The 14,394-nt window shown below is 38.7% G+C and overlaps 1 protein-coding gene across 2 annotated transcripts in view; it reads left to right on the top strand.

Moving 5' to 3' along the window:
* Positions 1–4,538: 4,538 nt before the first annotated feature.
* The window catches only part of NDUFV2 (NADH:ubiquinone oxidoreductase core subunit V2), a gene marked incomplete at both ends in the record, with an annotated part of 35,251 nt that continues 25,395 nt past the window's right edge, over positions 4,539–14,394 (top strand). The window contains one exon of one of the 2 annotated variants that reach the window (XM_084252142.1): positions 4,539–4,592. In XM_084252142.1, the coding sequence (XP_084108268.1) occupies positions 4,539–4,592 (54 nt within the window). Of the gene's footprint in view, positions 4,608–14,394 lie in introns of both variants that reach the window. The other variant, XM_084252143.1, reaches the window with a different exon arrangement.

The raw sequence follows: 14,394 nt of genomic DNA, 5'->3' as shown, positions 1-14,394 counted from the left end.
CTGGGTAAAAGGGTATGTATATTAAGAAAATGAACACATACTGCCAAATTACCTCTAAAGAGACCAATCCTAACTACCATTAGGATGAGAGATTGTTGTTCCACTCACAAACACTAGAGATGAGTTATCTTAAAATGTCACCAATCTGTTAGGCAAAAATCACATTTATTGCTGTTTATTACTTTGATTACTTGAGAGGAAAGCATCGGTCAATTCTTAGAGAAAATTTCACTTTAGTCATAGAAGCCACTATGATTCAACACTATGTTAGAGAAGTAACCTGAATCTGAGGATGGTTTCTGTAATACTCAGCTTAATTTTTTTTAAAAACACATGTTCTTGACAACTATATAGTCAACTTACTGGATGTTTTGATTTTCATTTCCCCTTTCAGTCCCACAGATCCAAGACAAATTTGAGAAGAATTTGGAATTAAAGAAATTATTCACGGCAGGGGGAAAAAACAAACAGGCAAACTATAAATCAGAGACTTTCAGCAGAGGAGGGGGAGGGAGAAATATCAAAACAGGGGAGGGAAGAGTATAAGGGATTATGGTGATGGCACACGGGTGACTTGGTGGTGGGAATTTTATGGGGACTACACCTGAGAGGAGAAATCAAACACAAAATGTTCATCAAAAATGAACAATGATGTAAAATATATATATATAAATAAATATATTTACAAAATAATTTCTCCATATAAACAAAAGAAAAGAAATTACCCCTGACCTTTAGATCCCCCCTAAGCTCAGTGTGAAAGGACATGAAACAATTCTAATACTTCAGGGTGGTGCCACTGTCATCCTCTTTGCATCCTCAAATATCCGACTTGAAAATGTCCTACTTCCCCTCACCACCGCCCCTTTATTCATCCAGCCATAACTTTATCCTCCTTTTTCCTTCCTTTGTTTTAATTTTATAACAACTGGCTCTTAGTTGTTATACCTTCAAAGCAGGACCAAACCTGCACTTGATGTTATTCATTAGAAAACTTAAGAGGCAGATTGGTGGAAATTGTCAGAGCCGGCATGTGAGAGACAGAGGACACAATAATGTGCCTGATGCGGCTTTAATGAGTAGAATCTGACCTAGGAGATCATTGTTATTTAGGATACTCAACTAAAGCTTTCCACTGATAGAATGGAAAAGCCGTGTATCAGGACCATTCCATAAATGGAATTTCATATTCTAATGTTACTTCAGAAATTGTTAAGTTTCCCAGAATCTAGTAAGTGATGAGGTCAGGATTCACATCCAAGTCACTTGTATGAGAAAGCTCATGGTTTTCATTACATCATGTCCTCAATAATATCTATTTGTGATGGTTTAAATAGAGAGGAAATCACAGAAATGGCAGAGCCAGAGTTCCCACATTTGGTCACTCCCTCAACTTTATTCCAGTTCCCCTAGTTCTCAGTCCCCTCCCAAAAAAATAAACATTTTTTAATTAAAGGGTTGACCAGTTTAGTTAAGGCCAACTTCATAGGTTTATAGTAGCACTAAATCAGAATAGTCGAATAACTAACCAGACAGACACAAAGCTCACTCATGTATGTAATCAAACCAATTTCAATAAAGTCTTTAGGAAGAGAAGGAAGAACAGGGATTTTCCAGACAGCACACACAATTCTGTCCTAAGGACTCTGGGAAGAATAGTTGATTGTACATTAGATTACTTATAAATGAGATGACTCATTACCTGGTGTCAGAGATGTTAATCCTGACATTTTTTACTTAAGAATTATTTGGGTCAGAAGTAAGTCAATGTCTCTCTGAATATTAACAATCTTTTGGACTGGTGAACAGAGTGATGTCACACTAGCAGTTGAAAAACAATTGAACTAAGAACATTTTACCTTCTGCACCATCTTTGAGAATGTGATTCCTGATCTATAATATTTTATTTTATTTTTTTAAAGATTTATTTATTTATACAAGCACTGGGTACAGTCAGAAGCGCGGGAGGGTGAGAGAATTCACCAGAGACAGAGCAGGGAACAGAACAGGCAGGCTGACGAAGAAATACACTGCTGAGGGGAGCAGCGGGCGGCAAGAGAGGTCTGCGTGCCATGTGGGACCCTCACCGGTAGCCGGGGATCAAACCAGCGCTGCAGAGGCTGTGGGCAGCTTTGCAGCCCAGTGCTCAACCGCTGAGCCACCAGAGGAGGCCCTGATCTATAATATTTTAAACATTACTTTTTTCACCCTTTGTATCTGCTCTTAGATAACAGAAATGAGGAAACCTGGTACATTCTTGCTTACTATTGGACACCAATGAGATACACACTTTTTCTATGGATTGAACTCCAAAGGATGCTACTTTACTGTGGAAGACCCTCAGCTAACTAAGCATTTACTAGATGCTAGGAACTTTTAAAAGTTTAAGATTATTAAACCTCATTATTCAACAAGAAAGTAAATCTAGTGCTTTCTTATTTACTACTCTTCATTATAAGCTTTTTACTGAGTAAAGATGAAGATAAACCTACTATGACTGCAACGTGATTCTCTCATTACTATTATATCAATCCTCAGAATAAAACTTTACAGATATCACTCATTTCATTCCCATAATAAAGCTATGAAGAGGGTAATATTACTAAACAGAAGCCAGGAGAATCTAATTTGCCTGAAGTCATACAGAATTTCAACCAGAAGTCTGATTCTAGAGTCTGTTGTCTTAATTACCATGACAGGTATTCTGAGACAAAGAAGTCTGCTGGAGAGGGGAGAAATTTTTCTCTCTTGGAAAATTGTCATCTGCATAGGATATCTGGAGATGCTTCAGGCAATTTGTGACCATAATAGAAGTCACAGCTGAGTATGATGGAGTACATAGATGCAAGGCACTCAAGATTTTTTTGTTGTTGTTGTTGTTGTTGTTGTTTGGCACTCAAGTTTTTGAGTACATACTTGAGCAATTGAATTATCTAATCCTGGAGCTCCTTTACATCTGGAATTCCATTCACTTGAGATAATAGATCCTAACTTTAATTAGATCTTCTGTTGTGGTGAAAAGTGCTCTCCCTGATACATAGAAGTATAAATCCAACCAGAGATGTACAACCCTTTTAGAGATGGCAAATATTTGCCCCAGGTGCAAGATTTTCAGTCAACAAATATTGAATGCCTTCCGTATATCAAATACAGTGCAAGTTGTTTAACTGATCAGTTCAGAAAGGCAGGTTTCCACATCCATGAAAGTTGTAATCTGGTGGTAAGGAAAGTGGAGGCAGGCATATTTATGAGCAATAATCTTGAGTGAGAGGTTAGAGAAGGCACTTAGAATCCAGTAAAAGTATACATACCAGATTTAAAGAATCCATTTAATTACAGTTAGTATCATCCATTTGTAAGTTTATATTTAATTTAAATTTGTGTAAGAACAGGTTATATTATTTAGGTAACTTTATAATGAGATAATTTAAATCAATATATTGAAGATCAGAATTTTTTTTCCTTTTAAGGAGAAACACTAAAGCCGATTTACAAGAAACACTAATATAAAAAATAAAGCAAAGGAATGGAAACCAAGGCATTCAGTATCTACTCCTAGCTTCAAAGCTGGTGTAGTCTTCCGTGACCTTACATAAGGAGTTCCAATGGAATATTTCAGAGTTCTTAAGCTAATGAGGGATAAATTAAAAAAATAAAAGTGCTGCTATGAAAGTTCCAGAAATTATTCACAAAGAAAATGGGCAAAAGGAAGGGACTGGGCACAGGACATTGTTGTAGAACAACATGACACACACGAAAAGGCAGTGAAGTAAAGAAGTAAAGGGCAGTAAGTGCCTGGTAAACTCTCCACAGCAGGAAACAGCGCCGCGCATATTATAGCTGCTACAGAATAAATACTTGTTAGTTTCCAGAGATGACCAAACAAATATTATGAAGGAAGTGACTTGGAAACTACCATGCGGCGTCAACAGTTACCACTCCAGGTCAATCCTATTTCATCTTTTTCTCACAGTGCATTGTTCTGAAGCAAATTCCACGCACATCTTTTCCCCCTAGATAGTCGGCACCAACCTGTAAAGCAACCGAATGGGAACCACGCTCTTTGGTGCCCGTGCCCAGCTCACTGCGCGGCAGCGCGCTCTCCCTTCATTCCTTCGTTTGTGATACAGGATTTGTCAGGGGGCGCAACAGAATTTTCAAAAGACGGTAACCACAATAAAAGGAAGTAAATCCTCCTAAGACTCTCCTGGAGCAAAGCCCATCCTCTTAACCCAGGCCCGCAACTCAAGCCCCAGGAAGCCCAAACGGTGCCCGGTGCGTTCCCTTGCCAGGACGGGCCCCCAGGCCGCAGGCCGAGGCCGGGCCTTCAGGGCCGGTGCCCGCGTTGCCCGCGCCTCTCGCGAGAGTCCGCCTACCGGGCCCCCGCAGCCGCGGTGTTTCTCCGCTGCCTCACGTAGAGAGCGGCGCGCAGCCCCGAACAAACCCGGCCTGGGCTCGGGGGCGCGCACGCCGTGCGTCCCCACTCGCTCGGGATTCTCGCCTGGCAACGCCGGGAAAGGCCGACAGTTTGGGCCGCCATGTTCTCCGCCGCGGCGCTCCGGGCTCGGGCGGCTGGCCTCACCGCCCAGTGGGTAAGACGGCTCGGTATGACTCCGGGGCCTGCCACCGGCCTTCTCCCTCTCTCTGGGGCTCCGCTGGTTGTGGCTCACGAGGGCCCGGGGTTCGGGACTGGCCTTCAGAAGGCAGCAAGGACACTGCGGCCTTCGCCTCCTCCTCCGGGAGGCCGCGGTAGCTCCAGGTAGACGGTGCCCGAGGGAGGGTCGGCAGGTTAACTGCGGTCGGTGCGTGGGCTCCTCCCGGGACTGGGGATGTTACGCCTAATCTGGGCGAGGGGAGGTCTGGTTTTCGCTGTTTGGTTCTAGCGCGGAACTAGCCTGTGCGGGTTTGGCCAAGTCTGTTTCTAAGACCTGGGTTCCCGACCCAGGCAGCTTGCTTGTTAAGCTTCGTGACCTTGTTGCTCTCAGGTTGCAGTGTACTGGGGAGGAATCTGGAATTGTAGGCTCTAACTTGCCTGGTGAAAGCTACTGAGCGTTTTCTTGGGTCAAAAGAAGGGTGACCCGCGTTTCGTTTACTGCAGTTGTGTTTTGCATATCGGAAAAAAATTTTTTTAATCAAATTAACTCTGCAAGAATAGCACCACAAAAACTGCTCCTGCACAGGTATGGAAGGATTTTAGAATGGCTTCGAGATCTAAGTACATCTCACTGTAGGCAAGGAGATTGAATTTCAGAGAGATTCAAACACTTGTTCAAGTTAATTTTAACATGCAGGTTCCAGAAATGACATCAGAACAAGCAACAGGGCATTCATTGCAAAGAAATTATATTTGCCCCCCCTTGACCCTCCTTTGTCTCCCCCCCAACCTCCCCGTAGTGAAAATGGAAAGGTTCAGTCAGTATCATCAGAAGAGGGGGGGGGGGGGATAGTGCATAGTAGGATAAAATGAGTTCAAGGCTGTAGAGTTAGACCTGAGTTTGGATGGTGGCTTTATCAATTTTTCTAGCTTTGTGACCGTGGTATGTTATTTTTCTCATATATGGAAATTTTAGAGTTTGCAAAGTTTATTCTTTCAGTAAACATTTGAGATCTTGCTGTGGGCCATTCACTGCTAGACTCCAGGTAACAATGTGGATAATAATAATGATAGTTAACAGTTGTGACTATATGTACCATGCATTGTGTGAAATATTTATATTCTAAATCTCATTTATCAGGTTGTTGCTATTATTTCCCTCTCTTACAGATAACAGTTTTAGACAGACCTTGTTCTTTTGGACTTGATAGTCTCATGTAAGAGAAACTTTAAGGTAAATATGATACAATGTGTAAGTGCAGTGTTAGAAATAACATTGTACGGTCATCCAATTTGGTTTGAAGGTTTTGTTTTTTTTTTCCTCCTGGAGAAGTTAGTAACAGATTGGGAGTTAGGTCGGATGGAGAGGGGAGAGGGTGTCCTAGGTGGAATGAACAATTTAAGAAAAGTTTGCAAGATAAAGCTTTGGTGTTTATGAGAAGCCTCAGGCAATGGTTTTGGTCTGTATTATTGGAGGTAAGGTAAATTCAAAAATGAAATAAGAGAGATGGGTAAAAGACTAGATTTTACAGATTCTTTCATACCATGCTAAAGAATTTAAATTTTTCTTAGAAGCAGCAAGGGGTTACTGAAGGGATTTAGAGGAGCAGAGAAATGTGGTCACATTTTTGTATTGGATAGATCACAGGGTGAGACTGTTTGGAGCCAAAAGCTAGACAAATAAGATTGAGGCAGGGTAGAAAGGGTAGTAGTGCGTACAGATAGTTTTTTTTTTCTCTTTTGTTTTTGAGGCAAGGTATTAAAAGTGTAAATTGAAGGGCAGTTTTAACAGTGAAAAGGAACAATAACTTCAGGTAGTGGAAGAAAATTTTAATCAAATTTTATGATAGTTTCGGTAATTTGTTTTTTTCCTGTTTATTTCTCTCTATATATTTTTACATCATTATTCATTTTTGTCTAGTTTGCTTTCTCCTCTAAGGTGTAGTCTCCATAAAATCCCCATCAAGTTACCCATGAACCATTACCATAGTCCCTGTGCTCTTCTGCCCCTGTTGTAATACCTTTCGTTCCCCTCCCCTTTTGTTTGTTTCTTTTTTTATATAAATACCATGTGGTATGTAGTATGTGCTCACTAAGTATTTGTTGAGTTGCTGAATACGTTTAACTTTTTATGTACAGGTACTACATTGTTGGAAAAGCATACTTTAGAGGACAGCAAATAAGCTAAAAAAAAAGTCACCTGTAATCTGATCAACCTGGAAATTACCAAAAATGATGACATTTTGATATCTGCAATTAACCTTACAGAATTCTGTTTACTTTATAAAAATCAGATGGTATTTTTTGCACTGTTTAGTAGATTGTTTTTTTCCCCCATGTAACACATTTGGATTATCTTCCTTTGTCAGAAAACATTTCAACAACTCTCATTTTAAGTGTTGCTTAGCATTCCATCGTAAGAATGTTCTCTAACATAAGCAGGCCCTTCTTTAATCTTTGACAAATAGTGAGGATAACAGAATGAGCCAGCAAAAATCAGGACAAGTCTGAGTGATGAGGTCCTACTAAAGTTCTTTTCCTAAAAGAGAAACCAATTTACATTTTCAAATAAATTGCTTATTTTGTTATAATTTCTGCTTTATTAGGTAGCAGTTTCTGCAACCACAGGCTGGTTTTTTCTTCCCCCCAGCTCCTCTTTGCTTAAAAAAAAAAAAAATCATCCAGGGCTTCCCTGGTGGCTCAAGGGGTTAAGACGCAACCTTGTGAAGCAATTGGCAGCCTCTGCAGCATGAGTTTGATTCCCCTGCCAGCCAGGGAGCAACCCATATGGTGCAGCAGACCTCTCCTGACTCGCCCACTGCTCCCCTCACCAGTGTACTTCGGTCAACCTGCCTGTTCTGTTGTCTCTGTCTCTGTCTCTGGTGAATCCTCTCACCTCCCAGGCCTCTGGCCTGTATGCCAGCTCTTGTATGCATAAATAAATAAATCTTTTAAAAAAAATCCATAGCTTAGTACTATCTCTAGAAGTACCTGGAAATAACTAGTTTAGTGACTTTTCTGTCTTTGTGCCTCATTTTACTTGTCTTTGAAGTGATTGTTAAAAATTGCCCAAAAAATGTGATTTATGGAAAATTACTCAGAATAGGCTTAGTCCTTTCTCTCCTTCATTAATTGCCCTTGACTTTTTGTTACCACTTTACAATTCATCATGCCTTGCTCTCAAGCTTCTACTTAGTTTAGTCGTGAGAGGGTTGTGGTGGCATTTTCAAAGAGTGTATTTTCATGTTTTTTTCTTAGTTATTTTTTTTTATCCATTCATGGCATTATTATCCTTTATGCCCTTAAACATGGCTGTAACTGCTTTGAAACGGTTGTTTGGTAATCTCCAATAACTGCCTTTTCCCCTGAAAATAGCTTGTGTTTCCCTTTTTTATTTTTTGCATGTTAAATAATTTTGGATTGTACGTTGAACATTGTGAAGAATATGTTGTAGAGATTCTAGATTTTGTTAATTCTTCCAAAGGGTGTGTTGTTGCACACAGTTAATGGAGTTTAAACTGCAATCCAGTTGCCTTTTGGCAGAAGCTCGCATATTGGTTTAGTTATTTTAGCTAAGGTGCTTGGAGTCTGCCCCATGTGCATGCATGGTTTGAAGTCAGTCACAGAATGTGGGGCTTCTCCTCTCTAACTCTTCCTTTCCTGGGATTTCTCTCTTTACTCTCCCATGTCCTGACACCCAGAATAATCTCCCTTTTAAGTCCAACTTATTAGCTACCTTTTATCTGTCATTAATTCCCTGTTGGTATATACACATTCACAGCTTTCCAGGATTAGCATGTAAGTATTTTGGAGGGTGCCATTGTTCTGCCCCTCACAGCCATCAGGAGTTTAGAAGAAAGTGAACTAACTTTCAGCTCTATTCAGTGAGGTTCTGTAGACCACTTTTTCGTACTACAGATTCAGATCTTCATTTTAGAGATGGGAGCTTATCCTCCATTTCCATGATGAAAGTACTTGAAGCACCCTTTTCTTTGGGCACTATTTAGTACCAGACCAGTACACTGAATAAAAAGTTATAGGTTCATTCACCATTACCAGTCAGGTTTGCCACTGGGGAAACTTGACTAACCACTTTTAAGTCAAGGTCAGGTAGCACATTATAAATGAACTGTAGGACATTTCTTTCATCAAGGATTAAGACTTAACTATGTTTAAATGCATTTTCCTTTTTGCCTTGTTGGGAAAGTGACTTTATGTGTGGGATACTTTGCTGGGTGCTATCTCATTTTGTAAGTGAGACAGCTGAAGAGTCACTGTTACATGCTGAAGATTAAGTAGACCTGGGCTTGTTTACAAGTTGCTGTGGTTTTTGTTTTGGGTTTTGTGTGTTTGTTTTTGACCTATCTTTCTGAAGTTGCACGGGTTTATTGAGGGAAATTGATATGTATGGTGAAAATTTAATAGATACTATTGAAGAAGGATTTGACATTGTGAGGAGAGTACTAGGGAAATGATTTCACTTAGCTTAGGCAAAACTAGAGACTGGTTTAGAGATGGGTAAGAGAAAGTTAAATTCAGACATGATGGATGAGAGGGAGGTGAGAGTGAGTGTTGAGACTGATAGTTACATGTACAAGGACAGTGAAGTTTGAAAGTGGCAGGGTGGAGAACAAATAACTGGTATGGAAGATGAGGTTGGAAAAGTTCACAAATGCCTTGGTATGTCACCACAAAGTTTAGGTTTATTTTGTAGGTGGTGAACAATTTTAAGTAGGTGAGGAGCATAATCAAATTGATTCCCACACTACCTCTTCTCCCCTCCTGTCTTTGTAATTTTAGGGCAGAATCTTTAGAGATGTGGAAAAGGGTGAGAATGGAAGGCAGGGAAAAGCGCTACTGCAGCAATCTGGGAGAGAAATGAGAAGAGTTTGAACTGGGAATAATCACAGTGTAGCAGGAAAAGCAATTTAAAAGTTGTTTAGGGAGAATGGGACTTGGTGACTGACTAAATTAGTAGGTGAGAGAACCCTGCAATGCTTTTCTTACCTTGATTTAAATGTCATTATCTTGAGTAACCATCTAATGTTGAATTACCATGGGATTAAAAGAACTATTTTGTTCGATCTATTTTAGAGGCATAATTTAAAAAGTTGTCAGAATACCAGATTGACACAAAGACAGGAAGCAAAATATAAGCACAAAATGACATTTCCCTCGATAAAGAAGTGTTAATAGGTTCCTTGGGGATCAGTTATAATATCAACCTCACTTGATTTCTGAAATGAGAGGTGTAGAACCTACCTATTCATAGAAGTACATGACAAATCTATGAATTCTTTCTGTAGAGTAGAACTGTTTGGGATTAAACTGCAGAATTATATAACTGGTGGTTTAGTGGGAAAAGTTTGATTTTTGTCAGGGTAGTAAAGGGGAAATTTGAAAAATTTCCTTATAAAATTCTGGGTTATGATTTGCAACCTATAGAAGAGATCTTGTCATTCTTTTTTTTTTTAATTTAATTTTTTACTTTATTTAAAAACAAAACACCCAATATCATGCATTAGCCCTCTCCTGTCCTTGTTTCTTTCTCCCACCACCTCATTTCTGCTGTCAATATTTATTCCTTTACTGTTTTGTTTGTTCATCTGCTTTACTTATCTTGCACATATAGGTGAAATTATCTAATATTTTTCTTTCTTCTGACTTGTTTCATTTTGCATAATCCTTTAAAGTCCTTCCATATTTCTACAAACAACAATTTTTAAAATAGCTGAATAGTATTCTGTCGTGTATCTATACCACATTATCTTTATCCAGTCATCTAACAGTGGACACTTAGGTTGTTTCCATATCTAAACTATTGTAAATAATGCTGCAGTAAGCGTTGTGGTGCACATAACTTTTCGTATTCTTGGACACATGCTCAAAAGTGATATTGCTGGATCATACAGTAATTCTGTTTGCAGTTTTTTGAGAATGCTACATGCTGTTTTCCAAAATGGTTGCACCAACTTACATTCCCACCAACTGTGTAAGGGTTCTTTTTTCTCCACACCCTCACCAACACTTGTTAGTGTATTTGATGTAAGCTATTCTCACATGTGTGAGATGATAGCTTACTGTGTTTTTGATCTCCATTTCCCTAATTGCATGTGATAATGAGCATTTTTTCATGTGCCTGTTGGCCATCTGTTTGTCCTGTTTGGAGAAGTTTCTATTCAGATCTTCTGCCTATTTTTTAAATTGGGTAGTTGTTTTGTTGTTGAGTTGCGTGAGTTCTTTAGATACCTTGGCTATTAACCCATTATCGGATGTATGCTATGCAAGCATCTTCTCCCTCTCAGTAGGCTTTTTGTTCTGGATTTTGTCATGATTAACACCAGTTTAATGTTTCATAAAATAAAAACATTTTAAAATCATCAGTAGACTGTTGGAAATATAGCAGGAGATAATTTTACCCTGTACACAGGATTTATAATGTATATGGAATACTGCACACAATTTTTACTACTCTTCACCTTAAGAATAGCATAATGGGTTCTCCCCTGGTGGCGCAGGCGGTTGAGCACCGCGCTGTGAAGCTCTGCGCAGCCTCTGCAGCGCCCCTTGATCCCAGCGAGGGTCCCACATGGCGCGGCAGACCTCTCCTGTCTCACCCGCTGCTCAGCAGTGTATTTCTGCCTGTTCTGTTCCCCACTCTGTCTCTGGTGAATCCTCTCACCCTCCAGCGCATCTGGCCTGTACCCTGGTTCTTGTATAAAATAAATAAATAAATCTTTAAAAAGAAAAAAAGAATAGCATAATGAAGGTAGAAAATGCTAACTAAAATCCATTGAGTGTTTCAGATTCTGGATGAAGTTAGACTCTTTATAAAAATTTAGCTATCTAAGGCTCAAAAAGGGAAAGTGAAGAATAAATCACTTCAGTGGAGATCAGTTACAAAATAGTTGATATTTAAAGCTGATGTTTCATTTCTAAGGGAGTATCGTGGTAGTACCATGAAAAAAAATTACACTTTACAAAATACCACTGATAACAATGTTAGTGATATACAGTACATGTTCTTAATATTTTTCAATATGGAGAAAGAAGTTTCCTATTATCTCTGACTTAAATATTCTTTAATATCCCTGAGGACTTCCATAGATCCTGGGTTGGAAAAACTGCCTAACATTCCTCGTTCTTAGACTCACTAGTATTTTGAAGATGGTTCATAAAATCCAGAAATTGAAGCGTGATATAGATACTGTAAGCTCTAAAGCAATAATTTCTAAGCTTGATCAAAATAATCACCTGGTTTGCCTTAAAAATACATATATTTAGACTTCTCCTGGCTAAGGGTTTATTAAATTTTAACCAAATATTAAATTTTAACACGTGTGTGTGTGTGTACACTTAGTTTTGGTTCTTAGGACTAGAAAATAAAGCAGCTTAAATTTATATGGCATTTGTGTTTATTTGATTCTTAAGTTAAACTTAAAAAAATTCTGCTTAAGTTTTACTGGTTAATTCTTTCAGCTGAAAGTTCTGAAAATCATTTCAACTTTTGAAAATAAATTCTCTTAACAATCAACTCTTAATTATTTAGGGTTGCCTCATATTTTGAGGTTGAGACCCATTGTTGAACCTTTTTCTTCCTTAGCATTTTAGACAGTTTACCTTTTTAAGATTTTATTTATTTTTAAAGATTGATTTATTTATGCATACAAGAGCTGGGGTGCAGGCCAGAGGTGTGGGGGGTTGAGATGATTCACCAGAGACAGAGGGGAACAGAACAGGCAGATTGAAATACACTGCTAAGGAGAGCAGTGGGTGAGACAGGAGAGGTCTGCTGCGCAGTGGGGGTTGCTCCTTGGCCAGGGATCAAACTTGTGCTGCAGTGGCTGTGGATAGCTTTATAGTGCTGACACTTATTAACCTCTGGAGTTAACCACCATGACACTTAGCTATCATTAAGGCCCCAACCTTTGCCTGTTTTTTTGATTGTGGTGTTTCCTTGTTGTTGGATTGTGTAAGAACTTTGTAAATTTTGGAGATTAACCTCTTGTCAGATGTCTGCTATTCAGATATTTTTTCCCATTTTGTAGGATGCCTTTTCATTTTTGTGATGGTTTCTTTTGAGGTACAAAAAGTTTTAAGTTTGATGTAGTCTCACTTTTTTTTTTTCTTTTGTTTCCCTTGCCATTGGGGTTGAACCCCCAAGTACATCTTTGTGGTAGATGTCCTGTAATGTATCTTTATATTACAGGTCCTTCACCTCCTTCATTAAGTTTACTCCCAAATTAAACTTAATTAAGTTTAATTACTGGCACGATTGTAAATGGTACTGTATTCCTTAGTTCCCTTTCTTCTGATGCAATTTTTACACATAGAAGTGTCACTGATTTTGTGTATTAATTTTGTATCCTGCCATTCTACTGTGTTCATTTGTTATTTCTAGAAGTTTTTTGGTAGAGTCCTTTGACTTTACTAAGTATATTAACATGTAATCTGTGAATAGTGACAGTTTCACTTCTTTTCCCATTTGGATTACTTTTCGTCTTTTTCTTGCCTAATTGCTTCAACCAGAACTTCCAAAACTATATTGAATAATAGTGGTGATACTGGACATCCCATTCTTGCCTCTGATGTTAGCAGGAATGCTTTCAGCTTTTCACCATTGAGTATGATACTGATTGTGAGTTCTTATATACCACTTTTATAATGTTTAGAGAAGTTCCATGTATTACCATTTTGTGGAGAGTTTTTATCATAAATGGATGTTGGATCTTGTTAAATGCTTTTTCCACATCTGTTGAGATGATTATATGGTTTTTCTTCATTATTTTTTTAAAGATTTACTTATTTATGCATACAAGAGCTGGGTACAGACCAGAGATGTGGGGGGTAAGAGGATTGACCAGAGACAGAGTGGGGAACGAACAGGCAGATTGACCGAAGTACACTGCTGAGAGGAGCAGCAAGCGAGTCAGGAGAGGTCTGCTGCACCATGTGGGTAGCTCCCCTGGCCGGGGAGCGAACACATGCTGCAGAGGCTGCAGATTGATTCATAGTGCTGTGCTTAACCCCTTGCACCACCAGGGAAGCTATGGTTTTCCTTTTATTTTGATCTGTTGGATGACATTGATTTGTGTTTGTTGAACCAGCCTTGTATCACTAGGGTAAAGCTTACCTGATTATAATGGATGATTCTTTTGCTGTGTTGCTGTATATGGTTTGCTAGTTTGATGAGGATTTTTACATCTAAGGAAAGTTAGATACTAGTTTCCTATAGTTCCTATTTAGATATTAGTCTACAGTTTTCTCTTTTCATACTATCTTTGTTTAGTTTTGGGATCAGAGTAATGTTGCCCTCATAGGATGTATTGAGTTTTCCTTCCTCTGATTTATTTTAAACGATTGAGTGTCATAGGTATTACATCTTTGAAGGTGTTGTAGATTTCACTGGAGAAGCCATCTATCTAGTCCTGAACTTTTGTTTTTAAGGAGACATTTTATTGCTTTTTCAATTTCAGTACCTGGAGTAGACTGTTTAAGCTATTTCATCTTGGCTCATTATATGACTCTAAATATTTGTCCATTTCTGTAGGTTATCTAATTTGTTTGCATAAAGACTTATATAGTAGGTTCTTCTGAACCTGTGTATTTCTGCCTTATCTGTTGCAATTTTGCCTTTCATTTCTAGTTTTATTAATTTGAGTTTTCTCTGTTCATAATCCTAGCTAGTGGCTTGTCAGTGTTGCTTATTTTTTTCAAAACCAATTCCTGCTTTCATTGATTTTTTTTGAACAGTCTTTGTTTTCTGTTTCATTTATTTCTGCTCTGTTGTTTCTTCTGGT

The sequence above is a fragment of the Talpa europaea genome, assembly GCF_964194135.1.
Source record: "Talpa europaea genome assembly, chromosome: 13".
Taxonomy (NCBI): Eukaryota; Metazoa; Chordata; class Mammalia; order Eulipotyphla; family Talpidae; genus Talpa; species Talpa europaea.
The sequence above is the reverse complement of the archived record's forward strand: the minus strand, read 5'-3'. Positions and strand labels throughout refer to the sequence as shown.